General features: G+C 38.1%; 1 protein-coding gene across 2 annotated transcripts in view; it reads left to right on the plus strand.

Annotated features, from left to right (window-relative positions):
- Positions 1–311: 311 nt before the first annotated feature.
- The window catches only part of LOC127411021 (transcription regulator protein BACH2-like), a 28060-nt gene continuing 4401 nt past the window's right edge, over positions 312–23970 (plus strand). Inside the window, exons 1-3 of one of the 2 annotated variants that reach the window (XM_051646329.1) lie at positions 312–554; positions 16138–16394; positions 19466–20956. In XM_051646329.1, coding sequence (XP_051502289.1) covers positions 16152–16394; positions 19466–20956 — 1734 coding nt within the window. In that variant the 5' untranslated portion in view covers positions 312–554; positions 16138–16151. The remainder of the gene's footprint in view (positions 555–16137; positions 16395–19465; positions 20957–23970) is intronic. The other variant, XM_051646330.1, reaches the window with a different exon arrangement.

The following is a 23970-nucleotide window of genomic DNA, read 5'->3' on the forward strand; positions in this document are numbered from 1 at the left end:
ATATATAATGAATCTGTGCATTTGCATTTCATTAAAAAATAAAATAAAAAATACATTACATTGTAGAGTGTTAAAGTAAATTTTGCATGAAAGCTGCATGAAGTGTAAAGATCCCATTATCTATTAAATCATTAGCACGCACAATGCGTAATATTCCTATCCGCAGTATGTGGCACTTCAGAAGGTGATTAATTAATACAGGTGTGAAAATGTAAGATTTACATATTGTAGAAACACTGAACGGCGACACACAATTTGTTCTTCTTGACTGGGGGCGCATCGCCATGACGTCATCGCCCCAATGTCAACAATGTAGCAATTTAGAGGAGGCGCGTGCTAGAAATGCCACAATCAGCAAAGAAGACAAGCAAAACCACGCGCTATCGAATGTAACTCAGCATAGTCTGCGCGCGATTCCTCCCGTTTCAAAGATAGCAGAAATGAATAACCGTGCACGCTCCAGCTGTTAAAGAGGGTCCTATAAAGCGCGGAGAAAGAGACCATGTGAAGGCGTCTTGCAAAATATCTTCGTGCAGGAACAAGTGAAAGTTAAGGTGGGTGACAAAGCCGCATCAAGCACTTTTATTACTGTTTATTTATGTTTTTGTGTGAGCGACTTGTCTGTCCGAGTAAGTTGATTGTGGTTTATGCTTTGAATAGAAGAGGCAATGTCTCAGCAGCATTGAAAGATTACGTCAACGCTTTTGGATCCACAGTCTGCACTGACATTTTTAGGTCTTGAGGTTCGTGTGCATTCAGTCACTAGTGCATGGCAGGTACAATTATGGGTTGGACCAGATGCACTCTGACTGAGATAATGGGAAACAGTGATTCAGCAAACTAATATGCAATACACTGCTGTATATTATCTTTTGAATATTATTAAATAGCATCTATCTATCCTACTACCAGCTAGACCATATTTTATGCACTGTTGTATGTTATTTTGTGTACAGTATGCCTATCTGCCTATCTGTCTATCTATCTATCTATCTATCTCATAGTAACTAATCAGTACTTGTCTCATAGGCTCAGTGTAAAAGTAGACTGATGTTGACCATTCTAAAACCACAAACTTGTGTAAAATTCTTTAATTAGAAGTGTGAAGACTTTGGGGATGCAAAGCTGTTAAAGATAAAGTTATAAACCAATCCAAAAGTAAATAAAGAAATTATACACTTAAATTAATCCCTGTTACACAAATTTCTTTTGAGCATGTAGGATGGAGGATGTTGAACCATCTATAACAAATAAGAGGAATTTCATCACTTGTGTTGTAATGAAAGAAGTAGTGTGACAGGGCATTGGTTGGTGGCTTTGTGGATCTTTTCTGCCAGCCTGCCAAAACAAGGTTTTGGTTTCACTTGTGTTTGTTGCAAGAAGTTGCTTTATTTTATTATCACGTTTTGAAATGGATTAATTTAAAAATACAGCACACAGATGCCACAGAATCCATTGAACAGAAATATCTCCTTTATTCTACATTGGACTTAATATGTGTCATTTTTTATTTTTTATCTAATGCTTAACTGTTATCAAACAAATGATCACACCACATAGACCAAGATTTGATGTAACACAATTCTTGTTCCTGGGTAGTAAGTGTTAATTCCTAATTGCTTATGCCTCAAAAGTATAGTAAATGGCGATTATTCCCCACAAACTTTGTTTTTGTGACCAGGACTTTACATATTTCCAATGAGAAAATGGGTGAATTTGTGTCTTTTCGTTCATAAAGTCAGAAAAAACAACATATGAATCCAAATTAACATGTATTTATACTAAAGTAATACTAAAATGACTACAAAAGATTTAGAAGTGAGTAGTTTTTCGAGATTTATGATTATACTTTAAATCACTTTCACGAATCAGCCCCTAAATGTAGTCTCCCATCATGTTCTCGTTATACTGTCCTTGGTAGCGGCGTTCAAAGTCCAGTATATCCTGGTGGAAGCGCTCGCCTTGCTCCTCCGAGTATGCTTCCGTGTTCTCCTTGAATTTATCAAGATGAGCATCAAGGATATGGACTCCTACAGCCCATTGTGCCGTAGTTCTTCACCAGAGTCTCAATCAGCTCCACATAGTTTTCGGCCTTGTGATTGCCCAGGAAGCCCCGAACCACTGCGACAAATCTGTTCCAAGCCGCTTTCTCCTTACTAGTGAGCTTCTTGGGGAATTCATTGCACTCCAGGATCATCTTTATCTGTGGTCTGACGAAGACACCGGCTTTGACCTTTGCCTCAGACAGCTTAGGGAAGAAGTCTTGAAAGTACTTGAAGGCTGCCGACTCCTTATCTAGAGCTCTGACAAAATTTCATAAGGCCCAATTTGATGTGCAGTGGTGGCATCAGCACCTTCCGGGGGTCCACCAGTGGCTCCCGCTTGACGTTGTTCCTCCCCATAGAGAGCTCGTTCCGCTGTGGCCAGTCCCACCAGTGGTAGTGCGCCATGGCGTCCCTGCTGTCCCAAAGGCAAAGATAGTAGGGAAACTTGGTAAAACCGCCTTGGAGACCCATCAGGAATGCCACCATTTTGAAGTCTCTTATGACCTCCCAGCCGTACTCATCATACTTAAGGCATCCAGCAAGGTCTTGATATGTATCCACTTAGGCAGCTGGACCTAAACTGAACTGATGGGCTTAAGGCCCCTGTATTTATACTACTATGTATTTATATTACTGGAAAGTTCTAGAAAGTTTTAGAAGTTACTCCAAGTTTACTCAGCACTGAATCTATCTGGAATGTTCTAGAAAATAGGTACATTTCAAAATATCACTGTCCAAGCAAAGTTTGTGGGGAATAATAGCCATTTTCTATACTTTTGAGGCATAACCAATTAGGAAATAACACTTACTACCCAGGAACAAAAAAATAATTTGTTACACTGTGTTAGCAGAGAGCAGATATGATACGGTTAATATGGGTGGATGAGGTGTTAGTGGTTTACATCCTTTGAGATGTTCACAGGTATTTTGTGGCGCAACACATAGAGGTGTAGCTCATTTCCTGTTTACATTTTGTGGAAATTTTAATCAGATTCTTGTAATATTCAGATTTATAATGGATAGATTTATCACCCTTTTACATTAGAAGTTAATTTGCAAAATAGAGCTCTTTTCTCTGACACTTTTCAATGTCTTTATAGATCTTTATTTAGACCTGTGAACTAATGTGATAATGAGCTTCAGCTTCACTGCTATTACTAATATATTGTGCTCTCATTACTTTTTACGTATCTTGATCGTGGATCTGTTTTAGTGCTATTTCTAAACTGTTTTTCCCCCCCAAAAAAATCTTTACACTGCCATGAAAAAGCAAAATGCAGTAACTAAACATTTTGTCAAAATTGAGCTATGACCGAAATCGGGTCGCTTCTATGATCTGTCCTGTGAAGGGTGGGTTATGTTTAGATGCTAATGTACATATCGTATCAGTGCACTACCATGTGTGTAAGTACAATTCATTTGGGCTAGACAATCAAACCACTTCAAGCCTTTTTTCTCAGTTTCAGTGTTGCCGTAGTTACTGCGTTTTGCATTTGTAGGGCAGTACAGTGTGACAAAACAGATCAAATCAATGGTAAGCCTTCACTATTGACTGCAACACAATGTCTCCTTGTATTCAAATAAAAGCACCTGTGTTACAGATGTGTGTCTTGTCAGCAGTTGTGGGTTTGTCGCTTATCACTGGTTGAGAAACGAACATTCTTTGTCTTCTGCTTGTGTTTGCAACATCACAATGTTTCTTCATTGGCTGGTAAAAAATGCTTCTGTAATAGTTCGATAGAGCAAGCAAACAGAATTCAGGTTCTGTGTCATGAAAATATTTAGTCACCATATATTTGACCTTTAGTGTTCAATAGTGGAAGGCAATCTAGGCTGCTATTGATCATATTTACAATTAGGTCACTGAACAAACCCATAACACTTAAGTATTAGTATTCTGAGCGTAACTCATCCCACAACATTTATAGTATAGATATGAATGATACCTCAAATTGTGCGGCTTGTTATGGAGCACTGTGCTATTTATTTTCACGTGGCAGTTGATGAAATCCCATTGAATTACACTGAAGGAGGGACCCAAGCCATATATTGTTCCAGAAATTGTTCACCAAAGTCCCTTTCAAGGCAAGTCAGCCCAATTGGTGGCCATCTTTGGAACGCTTTCATGCAGGAAAGAAAAAACATTTACATTTCAAATGCTACTTATGTACATGCATAATAAGAACAAGAACAAGGACTGTGATGTGTCTGTGATATGGACAAGACATGAATTTTATTAAATCTCTACACAATCAAATCACTGATTATGTATTCAGAGTTTTGTTGTTGCTCATTTAGTTTTGCTAACAGTATGTTGTGGTTTGGTTTTTCACCACAATATCATTAACTCATTGTTTGCCCCCTCTGTAACCCATGCATTGTAATTAAAGTGGTTCACAGCATATAATGAAGTGCTGGGTCATGATATAAGAAGACTAATGCTTTTAATGCCTACAGATATGCCAAAGGACTTTGGTGACTTGGCCACAGCTGACATTTATTTACCGTACAGACTCAATGAACCGATCAAGTAGTGATTCATTTCCTGCAGAACAGATAGAGTGCTGTTAGTCTGAGAGATTGACACTGTGTGCGGGCTCAAGAGGGCGGCTGTGAGAGAGGAAATGACGCAATCCAAAAGAATACAAACACTGCTAATGGGATCATTAAGGGAATAGTTCACCCAAAAATGACAATTCTGTCATTATTTACTCATCCCTATGTTGTTCTAAACCCATATGCTGTTATTTTTGCAGTGGAATACAAAGTTTTATGGTGCTTTTTTTTTGTCCTTTTTGAAGGTTGAGGGACGTGGTCACTAATGAACTGTCATTGAGTGAAAAAGAGCTGCATTAAGTTTATTCAAAAATTCCCTTTATGTGTTCCACGGGAAAGAGTTACAGCATATGGGTTTGGAATGACATTAGAGTAAATATTGGCAGAATTTTCACTATTATATTTATTGTCAAAACTTTGAAGCTCCAAAAAGCATATAAAGGCAGCATGAAAGTAATCCATTTGACTTCAGTGGTTAAATCCATGACTTCAGAAGCAATATGATAGGTGTGGGTGAGAAACAGATCATCAACGGATTAAACAGAAATATTAAGTCTTTTTTTACTGTAGCGTTAGTGGCAGTATTCTGGAACAATGTGCCAAAAACAAAATAAGAAGAAAGTGTAAGTGGAGATTTAAAGTAAAAAATAACTTAAATATTGATCTGTATCTCACCCACACCTATCATATCGCTTCTGAACACTTTTAAAACTATTTTAAACAAGGCTTTGTCAAGCTTACATCAAAGATTGACCTAACAAACTTTACCTGTCTAGTTTATAATTATCATTTTAAATTGGTTCTAAGATTATACATTAACTTTATTTCTGGCTTTGTTATTTGGATTCACCTTCTCCAAAGTCATGCATCATGTAGATTTATGCATAATTTGACAGGGCCTAAGTTGCCTAAGACAGGTCTGTATCTTGCAGTGTATTTTAAGCAGTTTCTGCATGTCTCAGCCATTGCAACCTCAACAACCAAATCCAAATATGTAGCCTCGAGATATATTCCAACTGAAATAGCATACATGGATAACCAGCTACACCCCCATCTCGTGTCTATTATTCCTTTGAATATAAGTGTTGCGATGCTTACCACTGCGATTTTTAGATTTTACTGGAATCTTACCCTTTGATGGACAGATAAAAGAGGAGTCTTTGACTCTCATCCTGTATTTGAAGTAGGTCATCAGCTGACTTATGAATGCAGGAAACCAGCTGCGTAGTAAGCAGTAAACACACTGGGGTTTCAGTAAACATGTGGGTTGTATAGACCTACTATACTGAGAGTGAAATAAATTGTTGGGTTACTTTCTATCACAGTGGTGTCTTTCTGTACTGCACATTTGTGGAGGGTTAAAGAAACAGGCAGACTTAAAGTTACAAAGGAATATGGCATGTCACTCTTTCTAGTTTTCAAATAGGCTGTTTCATAAAGTATTCGCTGTATAGTACAGTCTTATTCTCCATATTCTATATAAAACAGTTACTTCATAATAAAAATGTTGAGGACAAAATATTTTACTTTGCAAATTAAGCAGCATTCCCCTGTTAGAATATATAGTTTCTGACATGTAAACAATAACAGTTATTCTGTGGGTGCTGCTCAGTTATACTGTATAACAGGAGCTTGGTGAATGTGTTTTGTGTTCTACCAGTTACCATATTGTGTATTTTAGCACTGCTGGAGTGCTTTGTCCAATCAGCATTTGGGACTGCAGTTGTCCATTTCATAAATTATAATTTAATCTTAAATATAATAGATTTCACATTTTGTTACCTTTTTCTGGTGCCTCCAGAGAATGCTTACAGAAATCTCTTTTCATTGACTGTCTAAAAGTGAGTGGTCGAGTTGTACTCTGGTTTCAGACAGGAAATTTACCTCAGGCTAGATGTGATGTCAGTGGCTCTGCTGAAATAAGAGAGGAGTGGGGGACATCCTAGGAAATGGAGTGACAGGAAAGAAAGGTCATTCCCAGTGGATTAAAATACCTGTTCTTATTTTGGGAACAATCTATTGAAATGACAACACTGAGCAACTTCTCAGCTTCAGGATGGTGATCCTAAATGTCATTGTAATATCGGTTCCTGAGTTTTACAAACACAATTGAGTCTTTGAAATCAGGAGTAATAATGCTTGTGAATCTTAACAGGAAATCCTTGTAAAACAAGTTCTTAAATACACCGAAAACCCTCAAATAAGTTGACTTTATATAATTGATTGAGTAAACTTGTTCCCTCAATTTAATTGAGTAATGGCATCTCCAAAACTTGTGTAACTATGTTAATTTAAAGGTGCAATCGGTAACTTTTTGGACTTACAGTGACACCTAGTGGTGTGGATGCAGCATCATTCAAAATCAATAGTTTTCAGTTACAGATGCCATTGTAGAAATTAATTATTCACAATCTGCCATGATTAATCCAAGAGTGAAAGTGTCCAATAACAAGACGGTTACTGAGATTAAGCGAGTAGTATTCAGCTGGTCATGTGATTCTAAAATGGCAGCCCCCATGAGGGCGCCCCTGCCCCATGCTTTAAAAAGGTTACTGATCTGTACATGCTTTAATGAGTCCTCATCTCATGTGATTTCAAAATTACAATTCATTTCTTTAGTAGTAAAACTTTTTAATGGGGAAAAAATTACTGCGTGCACCTTTAACTTTGTGAACATAGAGTAAACTTAACTATTAAGTACCTACTGTATATGCAATTAGACTTGGATTTCTTGTTGTTGTTTCTGCTTAATAATTTTGATTGGATGCAGTCAAATTTAGGTAATAAAATAAGTTTAAATAAAGAAGATTATAACTAATTATAAGTCAATTATTAAATAAAATTCATTCTCCACAGAAATGTATATATACCTGAACTTCTGTTGCACATGCACAAGGAGAACTGAGACAGTGTTAACAGGGTCCAACTTGACCAAAGGGGACACAGATCACCCTAATGGTGAGATAACACAAAGCAACTATTTGCAACAAAACAACATTAATAATACTACAAAAGAGCTGAAACCTCTATGAATTCTTAATAACTATTTAAATGCCCCCATATGTTCCCTTTGACCAAGGAAACATAATTAAATAATTCAATGTAAGGCATTACGGGTATTCCCCATAACCTCAATTTAGTACTTAATCGTTTGAGTTAATCCATAATGGGTTTATAATCCATAAAACTCCAGTGTTGTAATCCATATCTTCAGAAGTGATATGATAGGTGTGGGCGAGAAACAGATCAATATTTAAGCCCTTTTTGCTAGAAATTCTCCCTTCCCAGTAGGGGGCGATATGCGTGAAGAATGTGAATCGCCAAAAACACTAGAAGAAGAATGTGAAAGTGAACGTTAAAGTGGAGACTGACTGAGTTAGTTGTCCCAACATGTCTTTTTACATGTCCAGGTTGAGGTGTTTATGCATGAAAATGCATGTTTATATCAAACTTAATCAAATTCACCATTAGTAGAGTATGATGAAATTTGAATAAGTGCTCAAGCATTTCAGAATTTGCCTTTTTGCATCCCTTCTATGTGAAGTTTCACAATCAGTCAAGAGATCATGGATAAATGTAATCTTCAAAGCTTTTCAATGATTCCTACTTCATTATGTTAATAATTTCTGCTGAGATGTTTGAACATGCTGTACATGTAATATTCATTTGAAATTCACGATATGAATTGTGATATTTCACTCTAGTTAGAAAATCAGGTGTAACCTGCTGTCTGAACCCAGACTGTTAATACCTCCCATGCTGGTCTCAATTACCATCTGTTTAGCGAGGATGTCCAGACCTTGGTCATGCTGACAACTCTTACACTGAGAATGACCAACATGATGCAACACAACAAAACTAGAACATTCCCATGATCAGTGTAGCTGAACTGTAGTCGAACTGCAAAGGTACACTTGCGCTGTAAGCAACTTTGTTGATTATAACGGGAGCTTTCTAGTTTTGGTATGTAGACACAGTATAGAGCTTATTGTCTTGTCGCTCAACTAGCATGGCACTAATAGCAACGCCAATGTCATGGAGTCGATTATAAGGGAACGCACCTATTGATAAAAGGTATGAATTGTAAATCACTTTGGATTAAAGCATTTGCCAAATTTGCTTTACAATGAACAGTCTAAATCTGATTGATATATTTTTTCTTGTTTCGCTCGTGAACATCTGCTGATTGTATTAAATGCTGCTTGTACTGTAGTACGTTTATCAACCACACTGTGAGCTACTGTGTATATTTATAGAGTGTTTCTGTGTCACAGATGCCTTTGCCCATATTAAAGAGAGTTATGAGTCACTTCGCACTCCAGTCTGAGAAATCAGGATTAATTCAAGCTATGTTTCAGCAGCCAGTGCCCAAAATAATCTGGCATGGTGTCACCCCCTATCTCTGCACTGGAAAGCCTGCTTAGGAATACCCTGTATGACTTGGGGAGAGATATTTCAACTGTTTAGCTAGAATAGAATAAACTAACACCTGATTGTCTTTTAGTGAACAAATGTACTTTGCACAACCTTAAAGGAATATTCCAGGTTCAATACAAGTTAAGCTCAATCAACAGCATTTGTGGTATAATATTGATTACCACAAAAAAATAATTTTGACTCTTCCTATATGTTCCTTTTCTTAAAAAAATAAATAAATAAAATCTGGGTTCCAGTGAGGCACTTACAATGGAAGTGAATGGAGGCCAATTTATTAACGTTTAAATACTCACTGTTTCAAAAGTATAGCCACAAAACATAACAGTATGTGTTAACATGATTTTAGTGTGATAAAATTACTAACATTTTCTGTGTAAAGTTATCTCCAATTTTACAACATTGTTGCCATGATGATGTAATCTCAAACCCTAAGATGACTGTAAAAATGACAATTTAAACAACTTTACAGCTCAAATAATACATGAGTTTTAAAAGAAGAATTAATTTAAGTGTAACTCATTGTAGCCTCCATTTTTTGCCTTAAAAGAAAAGGAGGGACGATTCGAAATACATTTTTGTGTTGTAATCAGCATTATGCCACACATGCTTTCGATTGAGCTTAACTTGTTCTGAACCCGGAACATTCCCTTAAAGAGGCCCTATTATGCTTTTTGTGATTTTTACCTTTCCTTTAGTGTGTAATGTAACTCTTTGTGCATGTAAAAGGTCTGCAAAGTTACAAAGCACAAAGTCCACGCAAAAGGGAGTTATTCTCTCCCACAGACAACACTGCTCAAGAACTACAAGAAACGGCTGGATTGTAGTCCTGCCATTTCTTCCGTAAAGTATCTATGTCATTATGTAACACATTTGCATAATACCACCAAAGGGCTACTTTGTCCCGCCCTCAAACAAACATAGTTATAGCAGAGGCCAGGATGAGTTGGGTTAGTGTTGTCGCTATGTCGTGAAGATGCTGTTTTCTTCACTGCGAAAGCAAAACCTCTTTGTTTGGACTTCCAAAGGCAGACGAATTGAAGAATCAGTGGTTAAAATTAATTTAAATTTTTTAGCAGTACAACCAATGCCGGATTTTCAAGATGGTTACCCTCGAAAGATGGTGCATTTCCCACTTTGTTGGGACAATCTGGCACTTCAGGATCACAACCTGTAAGTAGGCTTGATTATTTGTGGATTTATCTGCTACCGAGAGTTCAAATGCGGTGTTTTGTGTTGTAGCTACGGTGTACACCCAGTGCACAGCTGTAGGCCTCTGCTAACCTGCTAGCTAATGTTATTGTGTTGAAATAGTTTTGCTAATCAGCTGCTGGCCCACTTTTACCTACAGTTGTGTAGAATTATGCAGATTGTTTGTCATTCTTACTATCATGAATATTGATCCAGTGTGGAGATGGATTTATTTTTACAAACGGTCATTTTACATCTGCAATCCACGGTAGTGCTCGGCTAACTTGCTATGTAACGTTATTGTTTTGGTAAGGGTTTACTATTCAGCTGTGGGCCGGCTTTTACCTAAAACTGTGTAACAAACTGATCGATCTCAAGAGTCTTATATAATTACAAGCTGTAATGTTACGGCCGCTATCGGTAGTCCATGGCTAACATGCTCACTAACTCTCTAATATCCCCGGTAATGTCCAACTGGGAGTAAGCCTCTGTTCTCCATTCATATTTTGGGTGAAAAAAGTTTGGCTGCACCCATTCCAGCAAAAGATGAGTAACTTAGATGCACTACGTGTCTTTTACTTGAAGCTTTGTTAGGTTCACAATAATCAACAGTGTACTTGTAAGAAAGCACTAAATTAAAACTTACAACTGTGAAACGTCCTGCTCAAGTTGTGCTTGCGAAGGTGGTTTGGGTCGATCAGCTTGTTCTTCCAAACCTTTCATAATTTCATTCATTATCGGACTCAGGCTAGAGCTGGTACAACCGATGCCACTGTTACCATAGTTACAGTAGTGTTTACAGCTGCTCAGGAAGACTCGGGAGCTGAAACTCGGTTATGGTAAGGGGCGTTACATTTCCGACACACGCTCTACGTGGTTGACCAATCACAACAGACTAGGCCAGCTGACCAATTAGAGCAGACTGAGCTTTTCAGAAAGGGGGGCTTTAAAGAGACAGGAGGTAGATCAGAGCGTTTCGGCCAGAGTATGAAGAGCGGGGAAAAGAAATGTACAGTATGAGAAAAATAATGTGTTTTTTGAACATTAAAGCATGTAAACCTATTCTAGTAGACCCCCAAAATAAAATTATGAACCTGTAAATTAGCATAATATGGGCTCTTTAAAACTGTTGCGTGTCATTTTTTTATGTGTGAATATTTTATATACTTCTTGTCCCACTTTTATTAGCAGTCAGCTGTAAGCCATTAGTTAGTTGATTTCCCTGAAAGGTGAAAACTCTGTAGCACTTTTAAAACATTGCTCTGTTTGTTTGAGCACCCTGATGAGCTGAAAACGGCAACAGTGAGCCTGTTTACATGCACACCAATATGCTGAATACTCCTAAAAATCAGTTTATTTTTAAAAAAATCATATACAAAAAAAAAAAAAAGTTTACATTAGATACTATTGAAACCACTGAGAAATAATCAGGTTTTTCTCTGCCTCGCATCAAACCGCGAAGAGGCATGCGCACAACACGTGCACACATTGGGTAAGCTGGTAAGAACGTCAGTTAAGGTGTTTACATGCAATGTGAAATCGGGGTAGTGGGCAAAAATCTACCCGTGTCGATCGGTTTATTCTTAAGCCATTTATGATCTTACACCAATAAAGGAAAGCTGTTTAATGCGTTTAAATGACCACATACGTTGTCGGCTAATTAAGCATTATTGCTGTAAGAACATGCATGTAAATGCACTCATTGACTCAACCAATGAAGTGTTTTGGGTGGGACTGTTTTTTTTTTTTGTTGTTTTTTTTTTAACCAATGGCAGACGGCGGGGGAGTTTTTAGGGGACTTTTTTGAAAAACATCATGTTGGTTTGACAAAGCCAACATATTGTTTATTCTACAGATGTAGTTTAGGGTGTTTTTCAAAATCTCTAAACCAAGACCGAAATTTCATCCTAGAGCTTTCAAGCTATCTTAAATCTATCTTTCTTTCTTTCTGTCAAACTTAATTTTTTAAAGCTAACTTTCAGACAAGGTTTTGTCAAGCCAACATCTGTCCTGACAAACTTTAACAATCTAGTTATTTTTGCACTTACTTGGTGGTGACGAGTGTGACAAATATTACACTCAACAGCTTAATTAATTTAAATAACGGAATTGACAGAAGAACATTTACTCCAAAGGCTGTACTAAGGACTTTTCAGCTCAAGCAGGGAAGATGTTTACACGATCATGAATGTATTGTGGAAAATTTCCCACGGAGTACCAAAAAATAGCTTGCATTTTTCAAAGAGGTCCATTCTTCCAAACTCCATTTGTTCACATCCTTTATACTGGATTTTGAACATGACTGTGACCCACTGAAAAAGAGACAGCTAACCTTATTTTGAACACAATAGTTCATTGTTAAAACTAATGATGTCATTGTTGAATTTCCTGCTGGAAAATCCCCCCAAGATGAGCTTCTGTGTGAATTGTGTTGCCTCTTTTTGTTGGGTTCTGTGTAGGTTTCACTGCTAACCTGCAGGTTTAAAAGTGTCAGCCAGCAGGTAGCACTAGATTACTGCTCAAGCAACCTGCCACGTCCTGCAAAAAAAAAGATGAGCTCATGGAATCTGCAAAGCAGCCATAGTTAACCTATATATTTTACGAGGAAATGTTCATTCTCTATCTTTTAAGTATTTATCAAATCTCACCACAAGAACACTAGACAGTCGTAGAGTTCATATGTAGTTCAGTGAGATATCTCCTAAGATTTTGCATTAATTGGAGGTGGCATAGTGGTTAAAGATGTGGGCTAGTAACTGTAACTGAAATCTCAATTTAGCTGTTTATAAAAGACAATACACTCTTTATTATTCTCAGAAAGGTTTTAAGTGCTTGGAACTGAAAGAATAGCCTCTCTAATCAGGTCAGGATGAAATTAGGCCAGGCTTCTCTTGGTGGTCATAACAGCCATATTACCCCCTGAAGTAAGGAGGCCTTAAATGATATGTACTTTCTTTAATGTCTTGGTGATCATGTGGAAAATGGGGTCACCACGTTTGTGCCTTGTAATCAATTATTTTATGTTTGTCCTTGAGGGATTTAATGAGCTTCACTTTTTTTAGTTTAATTGCAAATCACAGGATTTTTTTTAATGAATTGTAGTTTTAATATACAAATGTATATTGTGTATAACAAATTGAGCTTGATTGTTCCAGGATTATACTGTAGATTTTTGTTAGCACAATTAGTACACAGTAATTTGATTTCTGTTTGTTTTTCTAGAGTTTGTACATACTGATTACATTGTCTTGTCCGTCAAAGGAATTATTACAGCTTAATATCAAGCCATATTGGTGTTGGCTGTTTATCTAGGTCAGGGAATTAGGGGCTTCATAAATTAGCAAGACTGCAGGGCTGGTCAACACAGTGGACATTTTAGAAAATGCTCTAATTGTATTTCCATTCAGTCCTGGAGGACCAGAAACGCAGTAGGCTAGCTCTGGAGTACATATCACAATCGAAATAAACCTAGTTTTACACTTAAATGTTTTTCAATTAAATTACTTTTCTCAGCATTATCTATTCCAAATTTATCTTTTAGTCTTAATCTAGTCTTTTTCAAGGTTCATCTCATCAGCTAAATTAATTATGAAATATTTGTTGTTTAAGAGTTTTTCAGTTGATCTATATCCACAAAATAAATGTGATATTACAACTTTTGCATCAGCAATGAAGAAAATGCACTTGAACTAAGTTGTGTACTGGAATGTGAAACGTTGTGAATACTTTGTTGCCGTAACAATGTGCTACACACAAAGCTATGTCCTAAATAGTCTCTAAAACATGAAAAATTAATAACCATCTCTAAATTATGAAGAATTCACAATACATTGTCTTCTGAAAAGTTGTTATTATTTTAGTATACTCATGCTATCTTTTAGGAGCTCGAGTTATTACAACAATAACAATGCCTATTTTGTTTGTGTTGATGAATGTTTTATATTAATAAATGATTATAAATTTTAAAGCATGTTTGAAAATTAACTAAAGTTTGGTCTGTGTGTTTTTTGACAAGTTTTTGTCACTTTGCACAAAACTAAAATGTTTCCATCATCTAAAATTATACAGTACAGTATGTCATTTCAATCAGACTAAAATTAATGTATAATACATGAAAAAATATTGACTCAATTCAAAGTCAAAAGACAAAAATAGACTAAAAAAATGAACACTGCTTTTGATATCTTAGTACATTTTACTGTGCCATGTTGTTACTACACCTCCATTGTAAAACTACTCATCTGTATTATGGTCATGGTTGTCTTCTATGGTTATGCCCCACAGTGGTGGTGTTGATGATGATGATGATGATGAAATATCATGTAATTCCTTGAGTTTATTTGCATGTTATTTATTTTTTATTTATTTTCCTTTTCAGAGCAGCATCTCTGAATTAATTGACATGGTGTTGATATCTCATTAGTCTGGGTAGAGCATGCCGATGACAGCTGCTATCAGACATTTCTATGTCAGTGTGTGTGTGAGAGAGAAGTGCTTTATTGGGAAAAGTGTAAATGATTCACAAGCTGATTCTGAGATTACCAAGGTCAAGATGCTGAGATGTTGTGATGTTCTGTATGCCTATAAGTATGTTAGAGAGAGTAATTGCAACCCAAAAGCTCATCTTCAGCAGACTGGTTCAAAATAATATGAATATCTCCTTTAACAGTTCCTTCTTTCAGCTTATCAATGCCTGTAGTAATGAACAAACGAAAGAGTGAATACAGAATTATTTGAATTCATGTCCAGAAGAACAGTATAGTTAACGTACCCCTTGAAGAAAATGCAAGATGTTTATAATGGTTTTTTTTTTTCAATAAGACTTCTCTTAATTAGTCTTCTTTATTGTAGTATGATTCAGATAACTTGACACATTACATTCTGTATATAGTAGACAAAACAATAGAATGTCATAAATGTAATAACTATCATTTTTTTTTAACCATTGGCCTTGACATTCTTGGCAAAGGTTTGCAATCTGTATGTTTGAAACGCTACTAGTTGCGTCTTGTTGCTTTGGAAATCCTCAAATCAAAGTGCTAGTTGTCAGCCCACTTTTATAGCTGACACACACTGCTAATTGTCCATCAACTCAATATGAAACATCTGTGCAGTTGCACTGACAATTATGATTTACTGCAATTTACTCCTTTATTTGTGTGGTGTTCTATTAGTGGTTTCAACAGTAGGCGTTGGATTCTAGAGATACCAGAAACCTCTTTCATACAAAATGATTTCTTCCTTTTAAGTGGGTTAATGAGTTGTACTTTATGGTTTATGTTCAGCTTTAGTGAACTGTACTCCCCTTTATTTGTGATATGATTCGGTGATTGAATTGTTAGATTGGTTCAGTACGCCCCAGCATGTTTTGTGGGCTTTGAACATCAAAGGGAAGAATTCGACAAAGAGCTGCACCTCTTTTGAATGTGTTATTTTTTTTTTTTTGTGCAAAAACCTGCATCTGATTCTCTAACCACCCACGTTCTGGTTTAACCAGGGGCTAAATGCTCTGAAATAGCACTGTGCTGTATTTCAAATAATTCATTGGCATTCTTGTCAGCGCAAAGGCTGAAATAATAGGCTTATTATAGACTGCATGAATAGTGAATTTCTAAAATGGCATTGGTAACTGAAAACATTTGCATTTAAATGATGCTGCGTCCATGCCCCTAGGTGTCCATGTCCAAGACCAAGATGACACACATAAAAATTTACTGAGTGCTCCTTTAATAATTTTCTGAAGAAAGATAAACCTCAAAGATGATGAAAGCCAGAATATTAAATGCCATGGATCAATATTTACCGAGTAATGCATGCTCAGGTTCAGGAAAGAGCAATAGTCCATGTCATGGCTGCTGACCTACTGCGACTCCTTTCGTAAATGGATCCTGTATGTTTGCTTTGTCTCCAGGCTCTGAGCAAGGAATGTCTACAGAAGAGAAGCCTGAAGCTCCCATGTATGTGTATGAGTCGACGGTGCATTGTGCCAACATCCTACTGTGCCTGAATGAACAGCGGAAGCAGGACGTCTTGTGCGATGTGACCGTGCTGGTGGAAGGTAGGGAGATCCGTGCTCACAGGGCAGTGCTGGCAGCCTGTAGCCAGTATTTCTCCCAGCTGCTCAGAGCCCAGACAGAACATGAGCCAGTCATCAGCCTGCCACAGAAGGTAAGTGTCCTCATGTGGTGGTGCTACATATTTTGCATACATTAACGGCCTGCACAAATGCATCTGAATTAACTGCAAGGCACGAGTACTTGAGTACTCCGAAGTGACAGCAGTGATTAAGCAAGAAATCAAAATTTTTTATTGTTTTTTGTTTTTTTCACCACAATTTGGAATGCCCAATTCCCAATGCACTCTTAAGTCCTCGTGGTGGCGTAGTGACTCTCCTCAATCTGGGTGGCGGAGGATTTTTCTCAGTTGCCTCCACGTCTGAGACCGTCAATCCGCACATTTTATCACGTGGCTTGTTGAGCGCGTTACCGCGGAGACGTAGCGCTTGTGGAGGCTTCACGCTATTCTCCGCGGCATCCATGCACAACTCACCATGTGCCCCACCGAGAGCGAGACCCACACATTATAGTGACCACGAGGAGGTTACCCCGTGTGACTCTACCCTTTCTAGCAACTGGGCAAATTTTTTTGCTTAGGAGACCTGGCTGGAGTCAGTCAGCACACCCTGGATTTGAACTCGCGACTCCAGGGGTGGTAGCTGCCAAGGCCCCCTTCAAAAATTGTAACTTGATTTTTATGTTTTTTTTTTTTTTCTTAGACATTTAACTTTTCTAAATGATTACAATGGTGTTTTGGGTAGTACTTTGCAGTCCGATGGATCTTTTTCACATTTCCCAATTTGGTACATGGAAGTAAACTACAATGTAAAGTTCTATAGAGGTACATGATAGACCACTGCAAATATTATATTTGCAGTCTCATTTGCTCCAACAGCAAAAGAAAAATCCACTATTACATTTCCACAAATTTCCAAGAGAAAAGAAAAACAGAAAGTTGTGGATTTCGCTAGTCAGAAGAGCGAAAGATGCCAAATTCTACTCCCTCAGCAGCTGTATATGAAACCCCATCGGAGCAGTGTTGCCTAATTATTATTTTACTAATGCCAGGGTAATATAAAGTATAATGTCATAAATTTACACTTAATAATTAAAATATTAAAAAGTTTATTAGATTTACACTGCTAAATAAAGTGGAAACACAGCATCATGGGCTGTGAAAGGAGTTACTCATAGTGAAGTATACAGAAAAAACAGTGAGGCGCAATACAATGGCTGAAGACGTACCTCTGACATTGACCAGCTATTAATAAATTTTGGATATGGGACTCTTCATCTCCACCCAACCCCCCAGCCATCTCCCACAATGCTCTGTAGATATTTGCATCGGCCAATGAAAACTCATATTTGTCTTCCACTACAGCTCACTAGAGTAGTCACTATGTTTTAATTTGAAAAAATGAAGTTGTGTTTTCAATGTTTCACTGGCTGTACGATGGGCACCTAAGTACACATTGAATGGCCGGTTCCTCTTTATCCTTACTGTGTCATTTTTGTTCACATCAGTTAAATATGACATTTGGCCCTGAGTTTAGTTAATAGAAAATGAAAGTTAATTGTAACATTTAAAATTAGTCTACTTTGTAAAACAGCCTTGTTTTGTGGGGTGGGTGGGGGGTATCCATCTAAATACTGTATGTATGTATGTTTTAGAACTGTTGTATACCACTATCACACTGGAGCTGACTATCTACTGTATGTCATATAGTATACTTCAATGTACTGTACTATTCCTTCATGGAACCCTGAATTGAAATTCATAATAGATGGATAGATGGATAGAGAAACCATAGAGAGAAAGTGTCAATGGAGAAAATGTATTTATCTTCTGCAGCTTATTGCTGGTGTAATGGCATCTGTTGTCTTTGTCAGGGGTCTTTTAAGAGTTCCCTTTCAGAACTTCACTATGAGAGCTGCAGGATGTATAATTTATTCATGGTTAATTCTCTATATTGTGGTAACTCTGTAGGTGCTTTGTGCTCTCAAAGCACAGACCTATCATAGAATATCCCAGATATGGCAAAAGGACCCCTTTTGACTCTGCTTGTATGTTAACTGTCGTTTGTCTTCAAAATGCTTAATGTCGAATTGTAGTCTGTAATGTCAGAGAAATGGGGTTCATATCTCATTCTATCCATGCTGAGTTGATTCCCTATTGCTTAATAGTGTAGAGTCTTTGCTTTTGCGTGTGTGTGCGTACGTCGCTGCCTGCTGCCCTCATTAGGATCACTGGTTATAACATTAAAGGAGTCTCATATGGCGCTTGGCTTCCATAAAGACATGCTTCTGCAGGCGGCAGCTGCTGATGGCAGCTGAAAATAGATCCACAGAATGCTCAGCATTTTCCCCCCTAGCTTTTCTATTTATTAGCAGCTCCGGGAGGACCGGCTGTCTGGGGGAGCCGTATGACTTTCTATTTTAAAGATGATGTTCTTGATGTGGCTGTGCTGCCCCAAGCATTCATGGATACCTACGAGAGTGATAGGATGATTGAAAGTGATGAAGGGCAGTTTATTTTAGTTCCATAGACACTGTGTGGTTCTCTTCATCATTTCCCCCAACACAGAGCTTTTAAGCCCTTGATAAGGAGCTCAAACACGTTTTTTTTTTTTTTTTTTTAAGATTTTTTATTATTTCTAACCTTTTGAAAATTGGTTGGCTTGAAGATAAGAAGGAAGTACGCAAAGTCATTTGGTCTCTAGCAACTTGACTGTGCACCAATTTTCTGCATTTAAAGGTGACATCATAAAAAAAAAAAAAGGATTTTCTTGTGCTTTTTAAGTAAGAGTTCAATCTACTACAGTAGTCCACCCATGGTAATTTATGAAAACTAATCTGCAAAATGATTTCTACTGTACTCCAACCTTATGAATGACAATGTGAACTACACCGATAGTTTTCACTTGCAAAGAGTTATCCGATCATAACAGAGATCATCTACATGAAGTCTGTACAATAGCAAAAACAACCTGTTAAATTCTGAGGGTCATAGAGAGGGTAGGAAATGTAAAACTGCTTTGGTGCAATAAACTTTGACTAACAATATAAGTGGACTTTGAGGAAAAAATAAAATCCTATAAAAATAAAAAAAAGAGCATGGCCCCTTTAATTTGATTAAAGTTCAGTGATGTCTGTAAAATGTCAGCTTCTATTTTGTTTCTATAGGTCACAGAGAGAGGCTTTGCCCCACTGTTGCAGTTTGCCTACACAGCCAAACTGTTACTCAACAGGGACAACATCCAGGAAGTCATGTGCTGTGCAGAATTCTTAGGCGTGCATAACCTGGAAGACTCCTGCTTCCGCTTTCTACAGGCTCAGATGAAAAGTGAGGTTGATGACATGCACAACAGCCAGAACCCCCTATTACCTCATACACTGGGTCAGAACCATCATGGAACAAAGTATGGAATTGTGCGACCAAATGATTCCAAACCACCACTGTTTGGATCAAGGCTGCACTCTTGCGACCTCAGCCCTTCCAAGGACATAAAGCAATTGCATGTCCCAAACAACCTGCATGAATCAGACCAAGCTTCTTCCTTTGATCTCCCTCGTTGTCCCAAATATAGAAAGTACCATCAGGTATATGCGAAGCACAACGTAACCACCTCGTCAAATAGCAGTACCTCAAGCTTACACGGATTGATGCAAGATACCATCACCAGTATTGATGCCCGGGGCCTGGATATCTCCAATGTGAAAACAGAGCCAGCTGCTGGGGAGGAATGCCTACCACTGGACCTGTGCCAGGTGGAACAGGATGTTCTGGTCAGGAGTAGAGGGACAGATGTGGAAAAAGACATGGAAACAGAGTTAGATGGCAGGCAGCTAAGTTCAACACCCACTGAACTGCCTCCAAGCAAACGTTCACCAGTGTGCCTGCGCTCCCTTGTTAAAAAGGAAGTAACAACTTTGGATCAGTGTCTTACCTCTGATGTGCAGCTTGCCAACAGAACCTCTCGCATTCGAGATAGACAAGTTGCTCAGGGTGACTTTCAAAAGGACTATCACGCTTTCGTTGGGGGACTTGTGACTTCCTCAAAGAAGGTTGAGAAACTAACCGATGGATTGTCCTTCAAGTCATTGTCCTTTGAAAGGATCTGTTCAAATGAAGTTGAACAGGAGAGTGACCGAAGGAGTGTCATTTTCTCCTCTCGGGCCCCCAACCATCTGACGGCACCAGCTTATTCCTACCCTGGAGAGAGTTGTATGGGGAAGGAGACCCTGGAAGACCCATGGGCAGGTTCCAGCCAGTCATTCCCATGCTCCCTAACACTATCCCCTACTTCTGTCTTTCAAGAGCCTCCATTGTCCTACCGCCATCACCCAAAAAGCAGCTGTCCAGTGCCCATCAAAATGTGTCCCCAGTCCTCTCGCACTGAGTGCCACATCAGAACCTCTAGTTCTTGCTCTTCCTACTCTTACGCTGATGATGGCAGCGGAGGTTCGCCATCCAGCCTGCCCCAGTTTGAGCTCTCTTCCTCTCCTTGTTCCACCATGGCGCGATGCCTGGCTCTTGAGCACCAGGAGCACAGCATGTCAGGGCCACCGAAGATCAAGTGCGAGATGTCGTATGACACCAATTCCAGTGACGAGTCTGGATCCTTCTCTGATGGAGATAGCGAATCATGTCCCACCAAAGAGCGCAGGCAAGAGGTTGGTATACAGTTTGTTCCACCCTTGAAAGCAATTTCAGATAAACATTGATAGAGAAACAAGAACATCCTCTTTATCCCAAATACATTAGTTGAAATTAAAACTTTTCTCGAAGATGTGGTGCAGTGGTTAGTGCATGTGTTTGTGAGATTTCCAGCCATGGTGCTGTCATAAAGGCATAGATTCTAATCCCATTCCTGGTCCCATTCTACCTCAACGGTCAAAAACCATCAGGGCCTTAAAATCAAGGGCCCTGGGACAAATATTTTGTGGGTGGCCCTAAATTCTTTGTGACCTATGGTTAGGCTATAACATAAGCAGCTTTTCCACCACTGGGCTGAACGATTCACATTGCGGAACCATGCCTTTTTATACTGATCCAGGCTCGTTATAACGATTACGGTTTTGTTTTGCAGTGTGTTACTGCAAAATTAGGATTAGAATGGACTGAGCAAGTGACTAATCGTGAATCGGCACGTACTATATGCATTCCAACAGCACAGTTCCCTGTCTGAGTTAGTACAGTTAGACAACCATTCTGAAAAGTCTGGGTCGGGAGCGATTTGTAATCATACCGTACCGAACCGTGCTCAAGAGGAAATGCTACTGAAACCGTGACTTAAAAGTGCTCAGAACCATTTGGCCCGAAAGTGGAAAAAAGCGCTACATCTTTCCCAGTCCAGCTGTGCTATCCCATTAAACAGCAAATTGCCAATTGACCAAATATGGCCTTTTGTGGGCTATCAATCTTTTTTTTTTTCATCTTTACAAAACATTTGCATGTTGTTTGATACCCAAGTTTCATATACTGAGTATCAAGCTGCAAGAACTTGGCAAACACTGTAGTGTTGCCATGGCAATAAGCTCTGAGCTGTTCTTGTTCCGTAGGTCTCATTGACATAATTGTACCACCTCCTGACAAGATTGTACACATTGGCAGTTCAAAAATCTGTGTAAGATAATTTGCTGTCTCAATTAGTCATTTGATTTCTAATGACCCAGTTGAGAGGGAAGATTTTTTTGTTGTTGTTGTGTCAGTACATGAATTAAACAGAAATAACTTATTTTCTGGTATTATCAGAAAGAGTTTTGCAGGCAACTACATAAAAACCAGTGTATTTTTAAAACAGCATTATTAAATGGGTAACTTCAGATTTACAATCTGATTGGAAGAACGAACTTCTAAGTCGTTAAAAAAATAGCAGATATGCACACCTGGGACCGCATTCATGATTCTGGAATAACCTTGTGCGACCCCGCGTCCACGTGTGGACATCGTATATTGGCATAATTTATATGGATTTAAACTGACTGAATACTGTTCACAGCACTCTACACCTTCATTAAAGTGTTTAACGTCTCTTTACGTGATACAACAGCATGACGTTGATTTCCGTGAAGCGCTTTTATGGGCGCAGCAGCAACAAAAGTGCCTCTGGTAAGAAACCTTTTTAAAGAGTTGCGTCTGTAGTTTCTTTTGATATGCCGCTTTAAAAAAAATCGCACTGATAAAGATGATGTCCACATATGTGGAAAATGGTATCTTATTCCCTCAAAAGTAAAAAAAAAAACTAGTAAAATCACTGTAATGTTCAGCCTCTTATGGCTTATAGACATGCCCGTTTTAGAGGAAGAAATATGACGCATCAAAAAAGTGTTGCTTTTTTATGCTGAAATGCAGGACTTACTTTTCTCCTTTTCAGAGCAATTTCACCCATTCATTTTTCCATGAGTGGTCCTTAAACTGTCTCTGTTGCCATATACATGTACATGCATATACTTCATGGTACTACAAGGAAGTTCAAAAAAAATACCATGGTGTTACCAGAGGGCCATGACCATAAAAAAATGATAATACCATATTATTATTACTTTTTTAAATGTTTTTAGTTAAAGTGAAATGCAATTAAGTTAAAGGGATAGTTCACCCAAAAATAAACTTTTTTTTTTATAATTTACTCACTTTTATGTTGTTCCAAACCCATATGATTTTCTTTCGTGGAACACAAAATGTTAGCCTGGTAGGTCATTCACTTTCCTAGCATCTTTTTTCCATAAAATGAAAGTGAATGCTGAAGGAGGCAAATTCTGCTTAACATCTCCTTTTGTATTCCACTGAAGAAAAAGTAATACGGGTTTGGAACAACATGAGGGTGAGTAAATGATAATAGTGAATTAATTTTTAGGTGTACTATCCCTTTACAACTAAATACAAAATTGATGAATTCCAGTCTAGTGTGGTCTATTGTAGCAATCCCTGCAGAAACACTATCTGCAGCCATCTTTATTCTGCCCTTCACTGTGCCAGAGTTTAAAGCTCCCAGCTGCAGGTCCCCAGACAGAGAAGTGGGGCAGTGGCCCCAAGACTCCCATCTGATGATGGGCTGCTTCACCTCAATGACTAACAGATGAGCCCTACTTCACAGTTTGAGCACCTTCTCCCAGAAACGACCTGACTGCAGAGAGGAGAAAATGTGCATGTGCCGCTGGAAGCCTAATCTGTCATTCTAGCCTTATTACAGGACTCGCTGTAGTAGAGTGGTTAAATATAGACTTCTATTTTACACAGACTGAGCAGTTGCACAAGGTCACAGCAGAAAGAGGGAGTATTTGTCACCCTGATCACTATATGATGGACTAGCTTTAATTCAAGTTTCATTGCTGTGATTGCACTAAATGCAGTCATTATTTGCAGTAAATATAATTGAACCGTAATGTGTCTTGTGCATGTCTTGTGCACTTCATTTGCATGATTTTTTCGAATCTGTGCTGTGATTGGCGGAACAATCTGAAGACAAAATAATAATAATAATATAATAAACTTTATTTTATAGAGAACTGAAACTGAACTGAAGCTTTTTGCAGTCTTTGTAGCCATGGCTTAGTAACCTGAGCATCTGAATGAAAACTTTAATTCAGGGTGTTATATCATTTGTGCGTCAAATGTTATTATCATATAGCAGTTATAAGGAATCTGAAAATTTGTAAAGATGCACAACAAATACAAACACAGA

The sequence above is a fragment of the Myxocyprinus asiaticus genome, chromosome 20 (assembly GCF_019703515.2).
Source record: "Myxocyprinus asiaticus isolate MX2 ecotype Aquarium Trade chromosome 20, UBuf_Myxa_2, whole genome shotgun sequence".
NCBI classification, from domain to species: domain Eukaryota; kingdom Metazoa; phylum Chordata; class Actinopteri; order Cypriniformes; family Catostomidae; genus Myxocyprinus; species Myxocyprinus asiaticus.